Source organism: Neltuma alba, unplaced genomic scaffold, assembly GCF_004799145.2.
Source record: "Neltuma alba isolate B1F8T4 unplaced genomic scaffold, ASM479914v2 tig00010802_pilon, whole genome shotgun sequence".
NCBI lineage: Eukaryota > Viridiplantae > Streptophyta > Magnoliopsida > Fabales > Fabaceae > Neltuma > Neltuma alba.
The window spans coordinates 490554-508373 of NW_021635616.1; the positions used below are offsets into that span (position 1 = coordinate 490554).

General features: G+C 39.6%; 1 protein-coding gene across 1 annotated transcript; it reads left to right on the forward strand.

Annotated features, from left to right (window-relative positions):
• The first annotated feature begins 9316 nt into the window (after window positions 1-9316).
• LOC114759216 (protein TRANSPORT INHIBITOR RESPONSE 1) lies at window positions 9317-13206 on the forward strand. The gene is made up of 3 exons (XM_028948344.1): window positions 9317-9954; window positions 11004-11496; window positions 11601-13206. Exons 1-3 carry the CDS (start codon window positions 9491-9493, stop codon window positions 12396-12398), a joined length of 1755 nt encoding a protein of 584 aa, XP_028804177.1. The 5' UTR covers window positions 9317-9490; the 3' UTR covers window positions 12399-13206.
• The last annotated feature ends 4614 nt before the right edge of the window (window positions 13207-17820 follow it).

Here is a 17820-nt window from a genome sequence, read left to right on the forward strand (position 1 = left end):
GAAATATAAGATAAAGGTAATTTATTTACTATACTTATAAAAAATAATTTTATTTAAAATAATTCGTTAAAAATTTTAAGTCTAAACCTCAATGGGCAACTGAGCATTGGGCGCTCCCGCCTAAACTGAAACCGGGTCCTTGAATCACGGGGTCTGTGGAGTACACTACTGTACAGTGACTTTTTTTTTGGGGGGGGGGCGCAGGGGAGGGTTTGGATTGGATGGAACAATAAATCTCCGCTCATCCTTTTTATGTCATCACCAATGTCTTTGGTCCGGTTCGTTAGGGCCTAAGATTTGTATGGGCCCAGATGCTGGGTACTGTATCTTCAGCACCGAATTTCAAAAGAAGACCAATGGGGGTTGGGTTTAGCAGAAGAAGTTAATCTCTCATAACATGATGAATCAGGTTTTGAATCTTTATTGGGAGAGGTGTCCACATTTAGTGCTCGATAGTGTTTCAAATAAGATTGCTTTTAACAAACAAAAAATGAATTTGAAAAGGAGGCCCAATCTTCTGGAGATCTAAGGAACCGGGGGCCCAAGTCTTAGAAGATTTTTTTTTTTCTTGGGTTAGAAATGACACTAGACACAATGAGGATGAAAAATCACAGTTTAACTAAAAAAAGAAATGAATGGGGAGAGGACGAGTTTGAGTGCGTATTTGTAGGTGTCCCTAATTAAAATAAATAAATAAAGAAAAGAACCGCTTGATTTGCTTTTTCCCCTGCAGCTGAAGTATTGTGTGAGAGTCGAGAGGGGCAGGATAATTGTTTAAAGCAAATACTCCTCCGGTCCTTATTATAAGATCCAATTTGACTTTTTATTTGGTCCTAATTATAAGACCCAATCCATTTTGTCTCTTATATTTATGCATTTTTTTCCAAGATAATCCTTCTAATAATGATAGTTTTAGCCAATATACTTAATTAGCAAGGATATTTTAGGAATGACAACACTTATTTATTATAAATAACCAACTTAACTTACTTCCTTAATCTCCTCAAATAAGTCAATTGGGTCTTATAATTAGGATCGGAGGAGTATTTTTTAAGAAAGAAAATGTCACGGGGGAGCCTTTACGAAGGTCAGGGATGACTCCCACCTAAAAAAACACAAAAGAAAAGCAAAACAGAAGAGAACTTACTATCTAAGCGGGTTAAGGGACCATTAGATCCCTTCTTACCCCCCGGCACAAGCGGAGGCATTATTAATCAGGACAAATTGTGGGAGATCTGAAGTAATAAATGCATGCTTAAGTGTTAATTAGATTTGAAGATTCAGTCCTTTTCTGGCACAGGAGGGCAGCAGGTGACAGCTCGTGAGTTTGAATATTTTACGGAGGGTGCCGGAGCTGATGAAGCTTGCGCAGAGAGGAAAGCCGAAGGAAACTTCGACATTCCTCTTTCATGCGATTATTATTCATCTCTCAAGTCACGGGCGACACATGCATTTAGTTATGTGCTGGGCACTGAAAACGAACGTACCCCCTTAGTTTCTTAACATTCTTAAATGCCCTTCCCATAATTAAAACCCATTCCTATTATTAACTTTCAATACAACCGACTTGTCCGCCCTGCTTGTCCCCATCACCACCACAACTTGGATTTTAAGGATGGAGAAAGGGATGTCTAAGGACCCTGTTCACTGTAAGCCGCCCCCTCATTATTAAATACGCCAAACCAATCAAACCAGATCCAGAAAACGAAAGCCCTCCTCCCTCCTCACTCCAAATCAATCTGATTCCCCAGGAACGTGAGCTTGCAATCAAACCGGGGCGGGATTATGGACCGGGAATTGAGTGGGGAGTGTGAAGTTGGGCCTAGGCGGGAAGAGGTCAGTGTCAGCAGGGAGGAACTGGTCCCAGAGAGACAAGTGTGAGTGGTCCTGGCCATACGAAGTGGTCCATGGGTCACAGCCATCGGCCATACGCGTCTCCGCCATGGCACTTGCTTTTCTTGAGGGGGTGGTGGGGGAGAATTGGGGGTATACTTAGAAATAAGGTCCTATCAATTTACAATTATAACAGATGATGTTACCCATTAACTAACTTGTGTACCACACACTCGCTGGCAGCAGATATTGAATCCCAATCCTCTCTGCAGATTGCAGAATCAATCTTCTCTCATTTCTCCCAATTATCATCTCCACATAATTGCTGCTAATTTGTTTCTTGTCATCCCGAAAGGGATCGCGCCATAGTTTTCAACCTTTCGCTACTTGCAAGCTGGCCCCAGCACACCCGATAACAACTCGCGCCTTTTAATTCCTCTCTCGTCGTGTCACCCCTTCATGATTTTTCTTCTTCTTTTGTTTTCTTGGAGTTGATACGAACGACGACTTGTGGCACCTTTTTCAAAATAAAAAACTAATCAGATCCATATTACTTTCACGTTTCGACACGCCACTTTTCCTTTTAAACGAGGGGGGTTAAAAAGCTTGTTTTTGTTTTTCTGAAATAAACACGGTGGTGTGAAAACTAAAGTAACAACACCGCGTATTATATTTCCACAGTCTGATAAGATAACAGCATGCGAAGAAAAGATGGTGTGGATGGCGTGCCCGATCCGAATTGTCAAGCAAAATGGGAAAGCAGAGAATGGAAGTGGTAACTGGTGAGCGTGACCAATTAGAATTTGTCTCGTAGTGGGATGAAACTTTTCGATAATGCAGAATTCAAACCGGTTTGAATATTTATTGGTGCCAACCAAGTTTAATAATTCCGCTGCATTATTATAAATCAGCCACAGGAGCTCCGACTTTGAATATATAGCTCAATGAGTAGCCCGACCTTTTGGAAAAGAATATGATTCTGCTTTTAGTTGGATTAGAAATGATGAAACGGAAGGGGGTTGTAGCCTAAGTCTTGGCATGCCCCAGTCTCATGCACCTGTTAGCTGTTACGTTTGACCCCTCGCATATATGACAAATGTCTAAACTAACTACCAATCACGGTGCCTATCTAATTTGGATGCCACCCAAAATACAAAGTCGCTTCTCGTCAAGATTCCTACTCTCTAACCCCGCTGCTTTTGGTGGCCAAACTAAATCTAGCCCACCAGCCAATCTCAAGTATGATTGCCCCACAAATGAATCACGTTTCTTGACGTACGGTGTGCAGGTTTAGATAGATCACGTCTTTAACTTTATTCTCGGCTGGTAGCAATGCATCCAGACTCGAACAGTCCGCAGGGTTGATATGATTCAAGCAACTTGTTAATCTTCACTTCCCCACTGATTCGCTGTGTGATTTGGGCAGCGCTGTCCCTGCGTCGTTTGATTACTTACTGCCTATGAGATCTTCTTCTATACAGTTTATAACACTTCCAACACTTCCAACACTTCCAACAAGCATCCCATCCAACCCCCCCCCCAACGCATTATATAATTTGTGGAAGCTAAAAGGTTGAGCATGTATGACCGTGGTAGGGAAATATCAATGAATGTGATAGATTAATACCTGTTTGGATTGGCATATGTATGTTAAGCGCTTATAAATATTCTATACGCTTCACGTACTTATTTCATATTTTATTAATTGTGTTTTAAACAAGTCCTTAATTGATATGGGGTCATCTTGGGTGATGGGATGGAGAGCACAGTCCAAAAAGCAAGCTCCTTTGTAAATAATCAAACATCCTCAGCCATATTTGGCGACTTGAATATACTATTATTTGTTGTGCAGGGGCGCGCGCACACGAACTAGTTGTTTCTGTTTAAGTAGAGTCATAAATATGAGGATGGCGTGTAGGAGTACGGGAGAGAGGGGTTTGGGATGAAAGGAGGAGGGAGGGGCGAATGAGAAGGAGACACGCAACCCGTGGAAGGGGAAGAGAAGTTGAACGAACGATATATGTCGGTGTCGGTGACGGTGATGGTGACAATTTTGAAAAGCTCGGCTGCTGTGGTGGCTGCAAATCCCAGCTTTTTGGCCATATAAATGATGCCGTCAAAGCCCCCCGTTGCCTTAATTATACGGTGGAAGCTGGCACTGTGCATCCATGTTCCCCCATAACAAAAGAATCAACTCCAATTCCAATCCACAAAGGTGATTAGACACTGTGCTCACTGCCTTCTCTCTCCTTCCTCTTCTCTTGCCCCTCATTTCCCGCCAGCTATTCCTTTTACTGTACGCGGTAGGGTTTGCTTCGCCATCCCCTCTTCCCCTAGGCTCTTGACTCTTCCCGCCTCATCTTTCCTTGGCTCTGTTTGGCGTGTTTTCATCGTGTCAAAGGCAGATTTATTCAACCTAAGTATATTCATTTATATCTAAAATTATATTAAGAAACATGATTATACTGTTTTAGTAAAAACATGTGATATCTCTTATAATTAACTGACTTACTTAATTTTTTTAATCTAATCAAATTAGTTAAATAAATTTTAAATTAATATACTAATTTACCAACATGAATTTACAGAGGTGATTAATTTATCAATTTTTGTTATGAGGTGATGAGAGGAGCATGCGTTTTCTATTTATCACATTCAACTTTGTCATATACTAGTTGATATGGTTTTTATAAATTAAAAAAAATGGATTTAGTGCATGGCATTATGAGTTAAAAAATCCACATGACTCCTCACCCGCCCCCTTAAAAGTCTGGGGTTGGCTGAGGGAACACGAAAATATTGAGACGCGCATTTATCTCTTCCTTCTCACTTTTCAGATGGGGGGCAACAGATTTTCAGTTTCCGCATGCCACGTGTCGCGCTCTTCCTCCCATTTTAATTTGCATTCAGATCTAACATAACAAACTAGCGCTGACTCGCCCCTCCCAGACTCGCCGCCCACCCAATGAGCATGTTCAGTTAATATCTTCATCATAAATAATTATTATAAACCATCACCCCTCTCTTTCTCTGACATGCCAAGATGGACTGTTCTTCTGAGAATTCATCGTGACAGTTGTTTTTAGGCAAAAGTCGTGACGTGAACACGCTTATGCAGATACGTGGTCTACTCTTCCAATTAAAATATTCGCTGATTCCACAATTGCCTGCACAGTCCTGCCCTTTATCAATTCGCGGCGATCATCAGACTTTTTTGTAGTTAAGCAAAGAGGCTGATTAGTGATTTACTGGCGGGGCTTTGTCTCCTCTTTTTTTTTTTTTTTAAAAAAAAAAAGAGTAAGGGATAGGCGAAAGAAAACAAAAGGGAAGGAAAATGATGGGACTGATCTCTAATCCCCTTATCATCATAGGATATTATCTTTAAGGTTGTAATTTTCAAATTGAATGATTGGTAATGAGTCAATGATATGTGATTAGCGGAAAGAATCTGAGGAGTGGGGGTCATGTAATACAGCGGTCAATGATGTTAAAAACCTGGCTAATTGCCATCTGATGCAATCTCCCAAGATAATTAATCGCTCTGATTCGCTTCTCTCTCTCTCTCTCTCTGGTGGGAGATGGCTCTTGGCGGTCAAAAAAAGTTAGGTGCTGGCCTTTGCGTGGATGCTCACGAGAGCCGTTCCTTTTGCCGTGGGTGTGGCCGACTTATTATGAATAAGATAAGATTCAGGTATAGTTTAATTAATGCCCGCTTGGAAAAAAATGGAAGGCGTATGCGTAGGCTTCCACGGAAGATATGTAGGAAAGTGGAGAGGGAGAGAGGGACAATAGAAAGAGATTAAACTTTCAGCAATGATAAGACGGAGACCCTTCCACTAATGAAAAGGTCACTCCACGTTAATTATTAATTAGTTTCATAAACCAACGTAGCTTTCTATCACGTGCACCTGATCTCTCTACTAAAATACTAATTATAACCTCATCACTGCCCCCATTAATTTACCCATCACTATTTCCACGTACCCTCTACCTTTTTTTTCGTTAAAAAAAAAAAAAGGAGATTTCAGGAAACCTCGCATTAACATTCACTCAATCTTTTTAGGCACAAGAATAAATGAAATCACCGTATATTCACTAACGTTTCCATACATCAGGTAAGTATTACGTCCGCTACTTAATATAAAAATTTATTTATTTTTTATTTTAATCCTAAATATAAGACTATAATCCACTTTATCTTTTATATTTATTCATTTTTTAAAAGTAAATATTTTAATAATAGTAGTTTTAACGATACACTTGATTATCACTTGATTATTAAGAATATTTTAGGAAAAACAAAATTTATTTATTATAAATAATTAACTTATTTAATTTTTTAATTTATTTAAATTAGTTAATTAATTTTTATATTAAGCACAGTTAGTGTTTGTTTTTTTTTTTTTTGGAGAAGCGCTCGTCATTATCCATCAGCAGAGCCGACTTTTATTCAGAAGAGAACCGATTCTATTGCCGCATCATTTATGAGTGAATCAAACCGGGGGGGGTTGGCCAGGGGAAAAAGAGGGGGGGGGGGGGGTTTATTGGTAATTAAAGAGCCATTCATTAATGTGGGAATAAATAATAGGAGACGATAATATAAATTTCAAGTGCCGAACAGGGCTAAATATTACTATAGAATATAGGATGTACTGTACTAACGAGACAACTCAGCTGCCTCTAAAAACTAAAATAGAAAATAGGGGTACCTTGTAGTTCGTGAAGATATATAAAAGACTATGATTCTCGAGAAGTATTAAGGATAGATATACTACAAGTATAAATTGCGGGGCATGAGGCGTGCCCATTAAAAGGGACAGCTCCATGGAGTGGATGCACAGGGAGGTCGACCCATCACAGGACGTCCTTTTCCACACTCCCAATACTACCCCTGCCCTGGCGATGGAGTCCCCGGCAATCATGTAGGGCAAATGGGTCAAATCATCGGGAGCTTGGTCATGACGCTGACATGGCGACGCATAAAATAGCAGTGGGGGAAAAGGAAGATCACAGTTTTGGAGGGGTGGCGTACGTGTACGTGCAAAAAAAAATAAATAAACAAGAGACGCAAGGCAAGGGGGATTTAACCATGTGACCGTACGCTGTCAAAGCAACATAAAAGCAGGCCTTTGATTGGGATGCATCGTCCTCCTGGTTCCTCCTTTAATCAATTCCCTCCCTTCCTTCATCTTTTTACCATTCCTCTTTTCCCTCTCCTCTTTCAATTTCCCCCCTTTTCGCCTTGTGCACTTGTACTGTTTAGTATCATTCCAATGAAGTAGATCCGAGTCGAGCCTATGGCTTTAGTGGAACTCAATTATTCCGTATGAATACAATTGGTACCCAATCATGCACCGAACAGGGAGCACGCCCCTTTTTGGAGCTTCGTTTCGCTCGCAAATTGAGAAGATAAGTGTTGGTACAAAAAGTATTGCAAATACGAATGCCGCGTAATTCCGCTGACAATGATATTTGTTTGGGTCCCAAAAAACAAAAATAAATAAAAAGGAAGTGTTTTATCTGTTAAATTCTTCATTTTCAAAGCGAGTAACCTGTGATGTGAAAGAACTCTTCCTTGTACAGGAGTCCTGAATATATTCCACAGATACCAGCATGCGAATGCTAATTAGCCCAGCAATACTTGCCTTGCTAAACACGTTCTTCTCCGTTGTTTATTGGCCGCCGCCTCCTTTTACTAAACCAGCTACTGGGCTCCTCGTAATAGTGGCCCATTTTACCTTAATATTTATGATCTTATATTCTTGTAATGATATCTCGTTGACTAATTTAAATTGATTGAAAGAGTCACTTTTCTAATTCTAAATATTATTTATGATTCTAAATATAAGAGCTGGTTGATTAATTTGACTATATTAGAAAAATAAATTAAATTAGTTATTTATAATAAATATGTACTGTCTTTTTTAAAATATTTTTCCTACTCAAATGTATTGACTATAACTATTATTATTAAAAGGATTATTTTGAGAAAAAATACATAAATATGACAAATATAGTAGATTAAGATATTATATTTAGTATCAAAATAAAAATCAAACAAGATCTTCTATTAAAGATCGGAAGAGTAGTATGAGGTGAGTCTTATATCTAGGACTAGAGAAATACTACCCCGGTCTTCATTATAAGAGCCAGTTGACTAATTTGAGGAGATTAAGAAGGTAAGTTGAGTTAGTTATTTATCTTAAATAGGTGTTGTCTTTTCTAAAATATCCTTGCTAATCAAATATATTGACTAGAACTATCATCGTTAGAAGGGCTGAGACAAAGTGGACTGGGGTCTTATATTTAGGACTAAAATAGAAGTCAAACAGGGTCTTATATTAAGAACCGAAGGTAGTATAAGATTTCATTTGACTTTTATTTTGGTCCTAAATATAAGATACCAATCCACTTTGTCTCTCATATTTATGCATTTTTTTTCTCAAGATAGTCCTTGTAACGATGATAATTCTAGTCAATACACTTGATTAGCAGGAATATTTTAGAAAGACAATATTTATTTATTACAAATAACTACCTTGATTTATTTCCTTAATCTTCTCAAATCAATCAATTAACTCCTATAATTAGGATCGAAAGTAGTATTAAATTAGTCGACCAGGTGTGAAATGAAACGCACAAAAACCCCCTACACAAGCTTATCTTTAAGCTCGTGTGACCCCTCCTCTAAAGAATTTGATATGGTGTCACTAGATCCAAATTTAAATGGGTGCACATAGATCCTTATTTTAAATTTCCTTCAAGATATTGGATTCTGGAATTAACTGGACTTAACTGCAACGTTAACTTGGATCTTGAGATATTCTTGAAAGTAAGTTTAAACAATCTCCTTCCCTTAAAAATCATATAACCTACCCATCACTAGTTTCATCTCAAGGTTTAAAAAAAATCAGATGATAGAGTAAATGTTACGGGAAAAAACAAAAAACATATATAGGGAATTTATCCCAAAAAAAAAAAAGTGCAGGAGCAAAAAGGGAGAGGAACGATGACGGGTGGATTGGAAGTTGATGAGTGTAGGAGGGGAGGGAAGACGGTGGCCGAGACTGACTGCTAGAATGAAACGGGGGCACATGATTGGACGGCCATGATGTCATGATTTCCACACTTGAGTTCATGATTCAATATCATTCCCCAATATTCTAACCCCGACGCTTCCCCTCTCTTACCTCCCTCCCACGTGGTCCCCACTGCATCCTCACATCCGGCCGTGCATTTCGAATCATGAGATTCCCTTCCCCTGCGCATCATACCACTTTATCATAACCCCCCGCCATTTCTCTTGTCGGTATCCCCACTCCGCTCGCGATAATTTCCCCTCAATATACCGTCCTCCCTTCCCTCTCTCCACGTGTCGCCGCTATAATTGCCCATAACTCCCCTCCCAAACTCAACCACCCATTTAACCCTAGTTAAATCCCAGCCTCACCCCCCGCTCAAAAATAAAATCCTTATCCTCTCTTCTGCGCTCCCTCTCCCCTCCCTCCCTCCTTCCCTGCCAACTACAACCTCCTCCTCTGGTGTCTATGGCGTCTCAGATCTAACAGTACCGCCCAGTTGCTTCTGCCCCGCTTCCTTCATCCGCATCTTTTCCCTTAACCGCTTCGCCCTGTGGGAACACTTCTTGCTGTTCCAAATGCGGAGAATCTCTTACTCCTTCCCCGAGGAAGTCCTCGAGCACGTCTTCTCTTTCATTCACTCCGACCAGGACCGCAACGCCATCTCCTTGGTCTGCAAGTCATGGTATGAGATCGAGCGTTGGTGCAGGAGGAGCATTTTCGTCGGCAACTGCTATGCTGTTAGCCCTATGATGGTGGTCAAACGGTTCCCCAAGCTGAGATCCATTTCGCTCAAAGGAAAGCCTCACTTTGCGGACTTCAATTTGGTTCCTGAGGACTGGGGTGGCTATGCCTGCCCTTGGATCGAGGCCATGGCTAGTGCCTATCCGTGGCTAGAGGAGATCAGGCTCAAGAGGATGGTCATAACGGACGAGAGCTTGGAGCTGATTGCTAAATCATTCAAGGACTTCCAAGTCTTGGTATTGTCCTCTTGTGAGGGATTTAGTACCGATGGACTGGCTGCCATTGCTGCCAATTGCAGGTGATTTCATCCTTTCTTGGGCTTTTGCTACTTCAGCCTTTCGAACTTTATAACTTCGGGCTTTGTTGGAATGAGAGGGAGGGAAGAGAAAGAATTAATTAAAGCAGTTATTTTCGGCGCAGGAGTTTGTAGATTTTAACCAATACCAGGCCTCTGCCTTATTCTTTCGTCACTGACAAACATTAAGTTTAGAAAAAGCTATTGGGTAGTTGTAGTTCTACTTTCTTTGGAATAATGATGAGGCTTCTTCCGATACTGGGCAGACTTATTTTTCATTCGAGTCTGGCAAAGCGACGGATATTGTTGAATATTGTCGCCTCTAGCCGCATTCTTCAAGAATACTGCTGGAAAATTTCTTATCGCGCTTCATGTCGAACTTGGAATAGCAATTATATCCATCATGCTCTTTAATGGCTTCTTATATTTGAAAGTCCTGGTGAATATGGCAAACATATCGTTCTCTTCATTTGTATTCACCAGTTCAACGCCGCTTAGGGCGGAACTATCACCCGCGCATACCAGCGATGTTGTATTCGGCTCGTTTCGCAGCGATGTCCCCTTGTCCCATTCGAGTTGGATGCATAATATATTTTTTCAGCATTATTTCCATTTTGCTGCTATTCTAGCGACAATTCGTTGACATTTACCATCTCTGTACTTATTGCGCTTCTTGGTGCGGGTTTATAGCTTATGCAATAGTTCTGGCTTTCTGTTTTTCTTCCGATGTAGATCTAGGGACGTACTTTTAATTCTTAAATAGCTATTGTAGCCAAGACCTTGAGCTGTTACTTTATACTTTTTGTTAATCAATAATTGTTTGATAATTATTAGATCGACTGCGCCACTAGAGAAAGAACTAGTTTTCAGTTATTGTGGTCTTTGCTCTAGCAAGTTATATAATAGTCTTGAATATGGCAGGGTTGTCATCAGTGGCATTGACCATAAATTTTGCTTGTGTGATTCTGTTCACTTCTTTCTTTATCTACCATAAACTTAAGGATTGCTGGTTTGTGAAGCATCTTGATAGACTGGCTCCTAATGCATTGCAGGAATTTAAGGGAGTTGGACTTGCGGGAGAGCGAAGTGGATGACCTTAGCGGGCATTGGCTAAGCCAGTTTCCTGATTCATTTACATCGTTAGTTTCCCTTAACATCTCGTGCTTAGGTTCTGAGGTGAGTATATGTGCCCTAGAGCGCCTGCTGGCTAGGTGTCCCAACTTGCAGTCTCTTCGCCTCAACCGTGCTGTGCCCCTTGAAAGGCTAGTCAACCTAATTGGCCGGTCACCCAACTTGGTTGAGTTAGGCACAGGAACTTACTCAAGTGAGATGCAACCTGATGTCTTCTCAGACCTATCAAGAGCTTTTGTAGGGTGTAAACAACTGAAGAGCTTATCTGGCTTTTGGGATGCAATACCCTACTACCTTCCGGCCGTCTATCCTATCTCTTCCAGGCTTACTTCACTAAACTTGAGTTATGCTACTACTGAGAGTCCCTATCTCATCAAGCTTCTCAGTGAATGCCGGAATTTGCAGCGCTTATGGGTAAGTCATTAAATTTACGCGCTATTAATTCCATGTTTATGTTAAATATAATATTCTGAGTCCTACTGTAAGTTCCTGTACTTAATTTAAGTTTGATCCGTTAGGTGCTGGATTACATAGAAGATTCTGGCCTGGAAGCCCTTGCGGCATCATGCAAGGATTTGAGGGAGTTGAGGGTGTTTCCATCTGATCCATTTGGGCTAGAACCAAATGTTGCATTAACGGAAAGGGGCCTTGTTTCTGTGTCTGAAGGCTGCCCCAAGCTTCAGTCGGTTCTCTATTTCTGTCGCCAAATGTCTAATGCTGCCCTCACTACGATTGCCAGGAACCGGCCTAACATGACTCGGTTTCGCCTTTGTATTATTGAGCCTCAAAAGCCTGACTACCTTACTCTTCAACCACTGGATGCGGGCTTTGGAGCAATTGTAGAGCATTGCAAGAACCTTCAGCGCCTATCCCTTTCTGGTCTTCTTACGGATCGTGTTTTTGAGTACATTGGAAGACATGGGAAGAAACTTGAGATGCTTTCTGTGGCATTTGCTGGAGATAGTGATCTGGGGCTTCATTATGTACTGTCTGGGTGTGACAACCTGAGGAAGCTGGAGGTCAGGGACTGCCCCTTTGGTGATAAGGCCCTCCTGGCGAATGCTGCAAAGCTGGAGACAATGCGATCCCTTTGGATGTCCTCTTGCAATGTGAGCTTTGGAGCATGTAAGCTGTTGGGTCAGAAAATGCCTAGACTTAATGTTGAAGTCATTGATGAAAGGGGCCATCCGGATTCAAGGCCAGAGAGTTGTCCCGTGGAGAAACTCTATGTATACAGGACCATAGCAGGACCGAGAACGGACATGCCTGGCTTTGTTTGGCGAATGGAATATGATTCCGCATTAAGGTTTTCTTGAGTGGTTGTAGCGTAGATTGAGTGAACAAATGGCACACTACAGGCGCATCTGGTGAGGATCGTCAATGGCAGGTACATGCATACTCTCAGTAAGCTGGTCACATGATGAGATTTACTGTTGCCTGGCTTAGACAAGTGCAGTTATGGATATGGTTGGTGTTTGAGCTATGTACCGGATGATATGGAGGCTCGTGCTCCTTTGCCATTCATTTTACGCTTTGGGGCTGCGCTACGGGATCTTGAGTAGTTATGAATAAGTTAATAAATAGACTGAATTTTTGCAAGTGCATGTGATGGAGTCATATAATTCTTCTTTCGAGGTATATTCTACGGACTTGCGCGTAGTTCATGCTCGCTGCCTTTATATGGTGCAGTAAGATATTGTGGAATCGTTTGTGATTCAGTCAATAAAATTCAGATTCAAATGCACAGGCCAGTGGGTGTCCCTACGATGTTGTTGTCAGAATAGTATTGTGCATTCTCGTTCACCCCCGTGATGGCATTGTCGAATGTCTCATTTTAGCGGGCATGTGACTTGCTATGGAAGTTTACTGTTGTTTAAACAAATTTTAATGTTAGTAAAATTTTAAGTGAAGGTGTGATATTGAATTCTTAACTATTTTTTTAAAGACGATTGAGTTATTCGACCCCGAGATTAGCCCGGTGCATCTGTGCGCGCAGTACTTGTTTTAACATCTTACATGAATACGAAAAATGCGACTATAATTACAAATAAATTGTATTGCCTTGCCTGTAAAGTTGATGACAATGACATCGAGGGGAAAAAGTGATTTGGTCTTTTGGCCTCAGGTGTGACATGTGGTCTTCTTTCATTCAATTGGTCTCTATGCTCAGTTGTACCTTGGAGTGATGAACCACGTGATTGATTCCGTTCGGAGAAATTATGATTCTTTACTTTTGGATCGGATTTTGATTTACTAATTTTAACGCTAAATAAATTTATTCAAAATTTCTCATATTTGATTTACAGCTGACACTGTGAATATCGGAATCTTATTGGTAAGAGGGATCGGTGCCAAATGATCACTATCAGCCGACAGGTGTGGAAGGCCATGGCATTGTACTCGGAGAAATTTAAGTTTGAAATGAAACGACGTTTAACTTGGCAGAATTTACAGCAAGAGATTTTTCTAATTATATTCTTTTGCCTACAGGTATTATTATTTCATCAAATAAACAAAGGAGAACATATAGAGCGCATTACCGTCGCACATGGAGCCCGCCTCTTCCGTTTCTTTTGTAATTTTTTTAAAGTTAATATGTTTTTCCAGTTTATTGTACATGATTTTTTCATAAAACATGATTGATAAGAAGAAATAAAATAACATTTAGGAAGATATATGTACGTAGCAAAAAATATATTTATATGCAAAAAAAAATAGATACATTTATTTATGTCAATCCCTTGGGAGAGAATTTCGGTCCCCACGACTGCCAGTCTGGATCCGACCCTGCCCGACATTTAACCATTTTCAATTTAACCCGAAGTTCAATCAATTATATCAACACTACATGCTGAAAATTATGTACTCTTTGTGATTTATTATTTTATTTCTTTCTAAAATTGGAAGAGTTGGGTGACGGGGGAAGCTGATTAGTTGCATTTAATTATGGCTGATTGGCTTGGTAACTCGTAAGAAATAATTAGTGGCCTGGACGCAATGACCATTCCACTGATATAAAGGACACCCTCTTGTAATGGAAAAGAATACCGTGCAAGGAATATATATATATATATATATATATTATTTTAAGTGAAAATGGAAGAATTTCATTTCATTTAGCTGTTTGCTTGATGGATACTTGACTCAAGGGTCTGAGCTAACGGGTACATAAATTTTGAAAATTAAATTAGTTAATGATTTTGATTACTTTTGTGATGATTTTGGCCGCAAGTCAATGTGTTAAAATTATTTTTCCAATCAATCGGCAGTTCTAAATTATCGTTTTCCTGGCGTCTTATTAACTTGTATCATTTAATTATCATTTTTTTTCTCTCAGTTGGGCCTTAAAAAAAACCCTGAGGATTGGATTGTCTGCGCCACTTGACAAAATAGCGTGAAATACACGGAAGCATGCCCCATGTTTTCCCATTCCCCCGGATTGTCAGTCTGTGATCTCTACCTCACAAGTCTAAAAGAACATGGCAGGTGGATACCCCACAACTAATTTTGTTCTTTTTTAAAAAAATAAAAATAAAAGAGAAGACCGTAAGCATTGACCACAAACCTTGATAGGAAATAGTAAGAGCGGTTTGAAATCACATTCTTAAGTACTTATAACGTTTCATGTAGTTGAGATAAAACTTCTCTCATACATATTTTTTATATTATGTAAATTATGATTTAAAAATTATTTATAAGTCATTTAAAACTGTTCTAAGAAGAAGAAGAAAGGAGGAGGGCATTGCCCACAATAGCATTGACGTGTTCACGGCACGCAGAGGGTATCATACACACACATATGTGAGGATTCTTGTGGTGATGCTTAGCTTGAGCTTGAGAAGGAACTAAGAAGGGAAAGTAATCCGCACAGAATCGTGCGATGAGTATTCGTATTATTTAACGAAACCGCCGATGCTTCTGCTCATTTCTCTCACTCTTATGGTCCTCCACAAGGGTCGTGGCTGTATATCTCTGTCCTTGTTTAATTCCCTTTTCTTTAATCTTCTTCTTCTCATCTGTCTCGCCCTCTTTATCATTCAAAGCTTCATTTCACTTACCAAGCTTAATTGAGGCCCTCCATCACACATGCGTCTTTATTAATTATGAGCATTACGTGTTTACGACTTTAATTTGGCTCAAACTCTCCTGAGCATTTCATGGCATCTAAAATCAAATATATGTTGGTCTCTTTAAATTAGGGACCCTTTCTCGTTGTGATGATCATAATGAATTTTCAAACTACACTGATGATGCTTATAGCTAATGTGATGTGACCTCATATGGACCGAGAAGAGAAGGCCATTCAGAGATTAGTACGAAAAATGATGAAAAGGGTGATGAACAGGTGAGATCTTTGGGCTCAAGAGTAAATGGGAAAAATGTAGAGGCCGTGAGGGCAACATCGAAGTTAAAAATCCATATTTAAGAGAGCGCTAGCTTGCAACAGCTTATATTCTTCAAGTGCAGCATAATCAGTTATCAGCGTGATTTAAAACCATTAACTGTTTACAGCATTTATTTGAGACTATATCTTAATTAATGGCAATGTCATGAACAATTATCGCTGCCTGAAGAGTTTGTTGTTTGAACGCTGGAGACGCTGTACTGCCTTGTCGCCTGGTTGGTGTTAGGTGGATTAATTTTTTTCAATATTGGTCTATTGCTTAATTGTGTAGAAATTATGCATATTATTGCTGGCTAGCTGGAATATTCCCAACATACTTATCTTTTAACTCTCCATTTCATAATTGCGGAAAAAACAGAGCTAGCATTTACATCAACCCGGAACTGAAGTGCCACCTTTTTTCTTTTTCCCGTGGGATGCAACGGGTTTCAAACTTTGTTAATTAATTAATTAATGTGAAGATTGTAACTGGCATTTGGCAACTTGTAAATAATTGAGCAAATAATGCTTCCTGGCACGATATGCTCCTCATCTTCTGATTGGTAAGAAATATATATAAAGATAATTAGGCCACTAGAAAAGAAGTTACGGCGATTTGCTTGTGTATGAAATAGTATAGGCTTAGTATAAGTAAACAAATCGCCTGTCCTCTAGCTAGCATCCAGAATAGACAAATCCCGTTCCGGTCCAGCGTCATGCAGCAGATCACCGATGCATCCATTCTATTTCATGTACAGGCCTTTCAATGAATATATATAATTAAACACAACCACGAATAAAAAGTATGATTAAGTTGCACCTAGCACTCTAAATTATTTTCCAAGGTACATTTAGCATCTAAAAAATTTAGTGGTGCAATTTTACCCATAAACAAATAAAAATAGAGCAATTTTGACCCCAAGTTAACATAATATTAACCTCCGTTATTTCTCATGTTAAGTGCTACCGTTCATCGTTTGAGATGCGACCTCAGCCTTCCTCCTCTTTCAACGGAAGACCATCCTGATCACTAACGAATGAATTTCTTCTCTAATTGCTGGCACAGAGCTATGCAATGTACATGTGATTTATTAGCTCCATAAACCATAGCAAGCCTCTATATATGAAATTTCTCACGAAAAAAATAGAAAAACACAACTCACTTTGTTTTGCTCATTAAATAAAGAGCATTAGAAGCAACAATCAACTAACATCACCCCCGAACAATGGAGGTCTGGGAATAATCATAAGTGCGCCTTTAAGAAACTCTATGGAACGTCCATGCATACCCTTCCTATAAGCTTTCTTACCCAATTCAAACATCAGCAGAGCTGTGGCCCTCCTCTCTCCACTGCTTGTTCCTTGGTCATTAGCCACATAAATCATCAAATCCATGAACAAGTCAAGGCTGATTCTAGTTTAATTACTTAATGTTTGTACAGTCTAATAATTTTTAGATAATCAAATCAAGAAAAATAAAACTTTTTTCAAGCTCTTTTCTAACTCTGATCCTCCTCTGCCTTAATTCCCAATGGCACCTTTGGTCCTCCCTTGAAGAAGGTAATGAATTGTGTCCAGTAGAGTTGCCCCTCCTCTGGTTCAGACCTCCATATGTAGCTCATTGGTTCAACTCATCCTCTCTCTCTCTCTCAGAGAGGAAGACGATAAACCCCCTTTCTTCTCGTACAGTTCGTCATACTTCTATTTCAGTGAAAATAATGATGACTCAAGGTCGTGACTCTAGCATGATGAAAACGATGAACAATAGCAATCACGGTGAGACAGATGACAGTTATATTAGTTTGGGGTGTGAATTGCACCATTTTTAACATAGTACGGACAAAATTGTACGATTAAATATTTTATAGTGCTGACTACACTTTCAAAAATTTACCTTAACCCTAGAGAGTATTCTCAGCAGTTTAGCCAAAAGTAAATAAATTATAATAAGTACAGAAACAAAATCATGTCTAGATTGTTTTGCAAATCATAATATCGAATATGTATAATTGTACAAAGCGAAAAAAAGGATGATTGTGGGAGAAGTTTATGACATCGTAGCAAAGCAGCTCTTTACGTTTTTTTTTTTTTGTAATGTGAAAATAATTAAAGAGGATCACTAGTGAACCAATAGCAAGAGTTAAATTTCAAATTTATGCTTCGGTCTTGATGTGGGGCTGAAGATGGCGATCCTGAAACAAGCAAAGAAGTATGACTAAAAGTTTTGGGTATGAGTCATTTTTGGTAGCTCATCAAAAACTGCTCACGAACAAGAATGGAAATACTGATCTCGTCAATAGCTGGATCCCATTTCAGCTTTATTTCGCACACTCTTGCCTTCACTATAAAAGTAG

Excerpts from the sequence above, each read along its gene's own strand:
- LOC114759216 (XM_028948344.1), top strand. The coding sequence starts at position 9,491 with ATGCGGAGAATCTCTTACTCCTTCCCCGAGGAAGTCCTCGAGCACGTC. Across the intron at positions 9,955-11,003 it reads GCCATTGCTGCCAATTGCAG|GAATTTAAGGGAGTTGGACT; the intron begins GTGATTTCATCC and ends AATGCATTGCAG. Across the intron at positions 11,497-11,600 it reads GGAATTTGCAGCGCTTATGG|GTGCTGGATTACATAGAAGA; the intron begins GTAAGTCATTAA and ends TTGATCCGTTAG.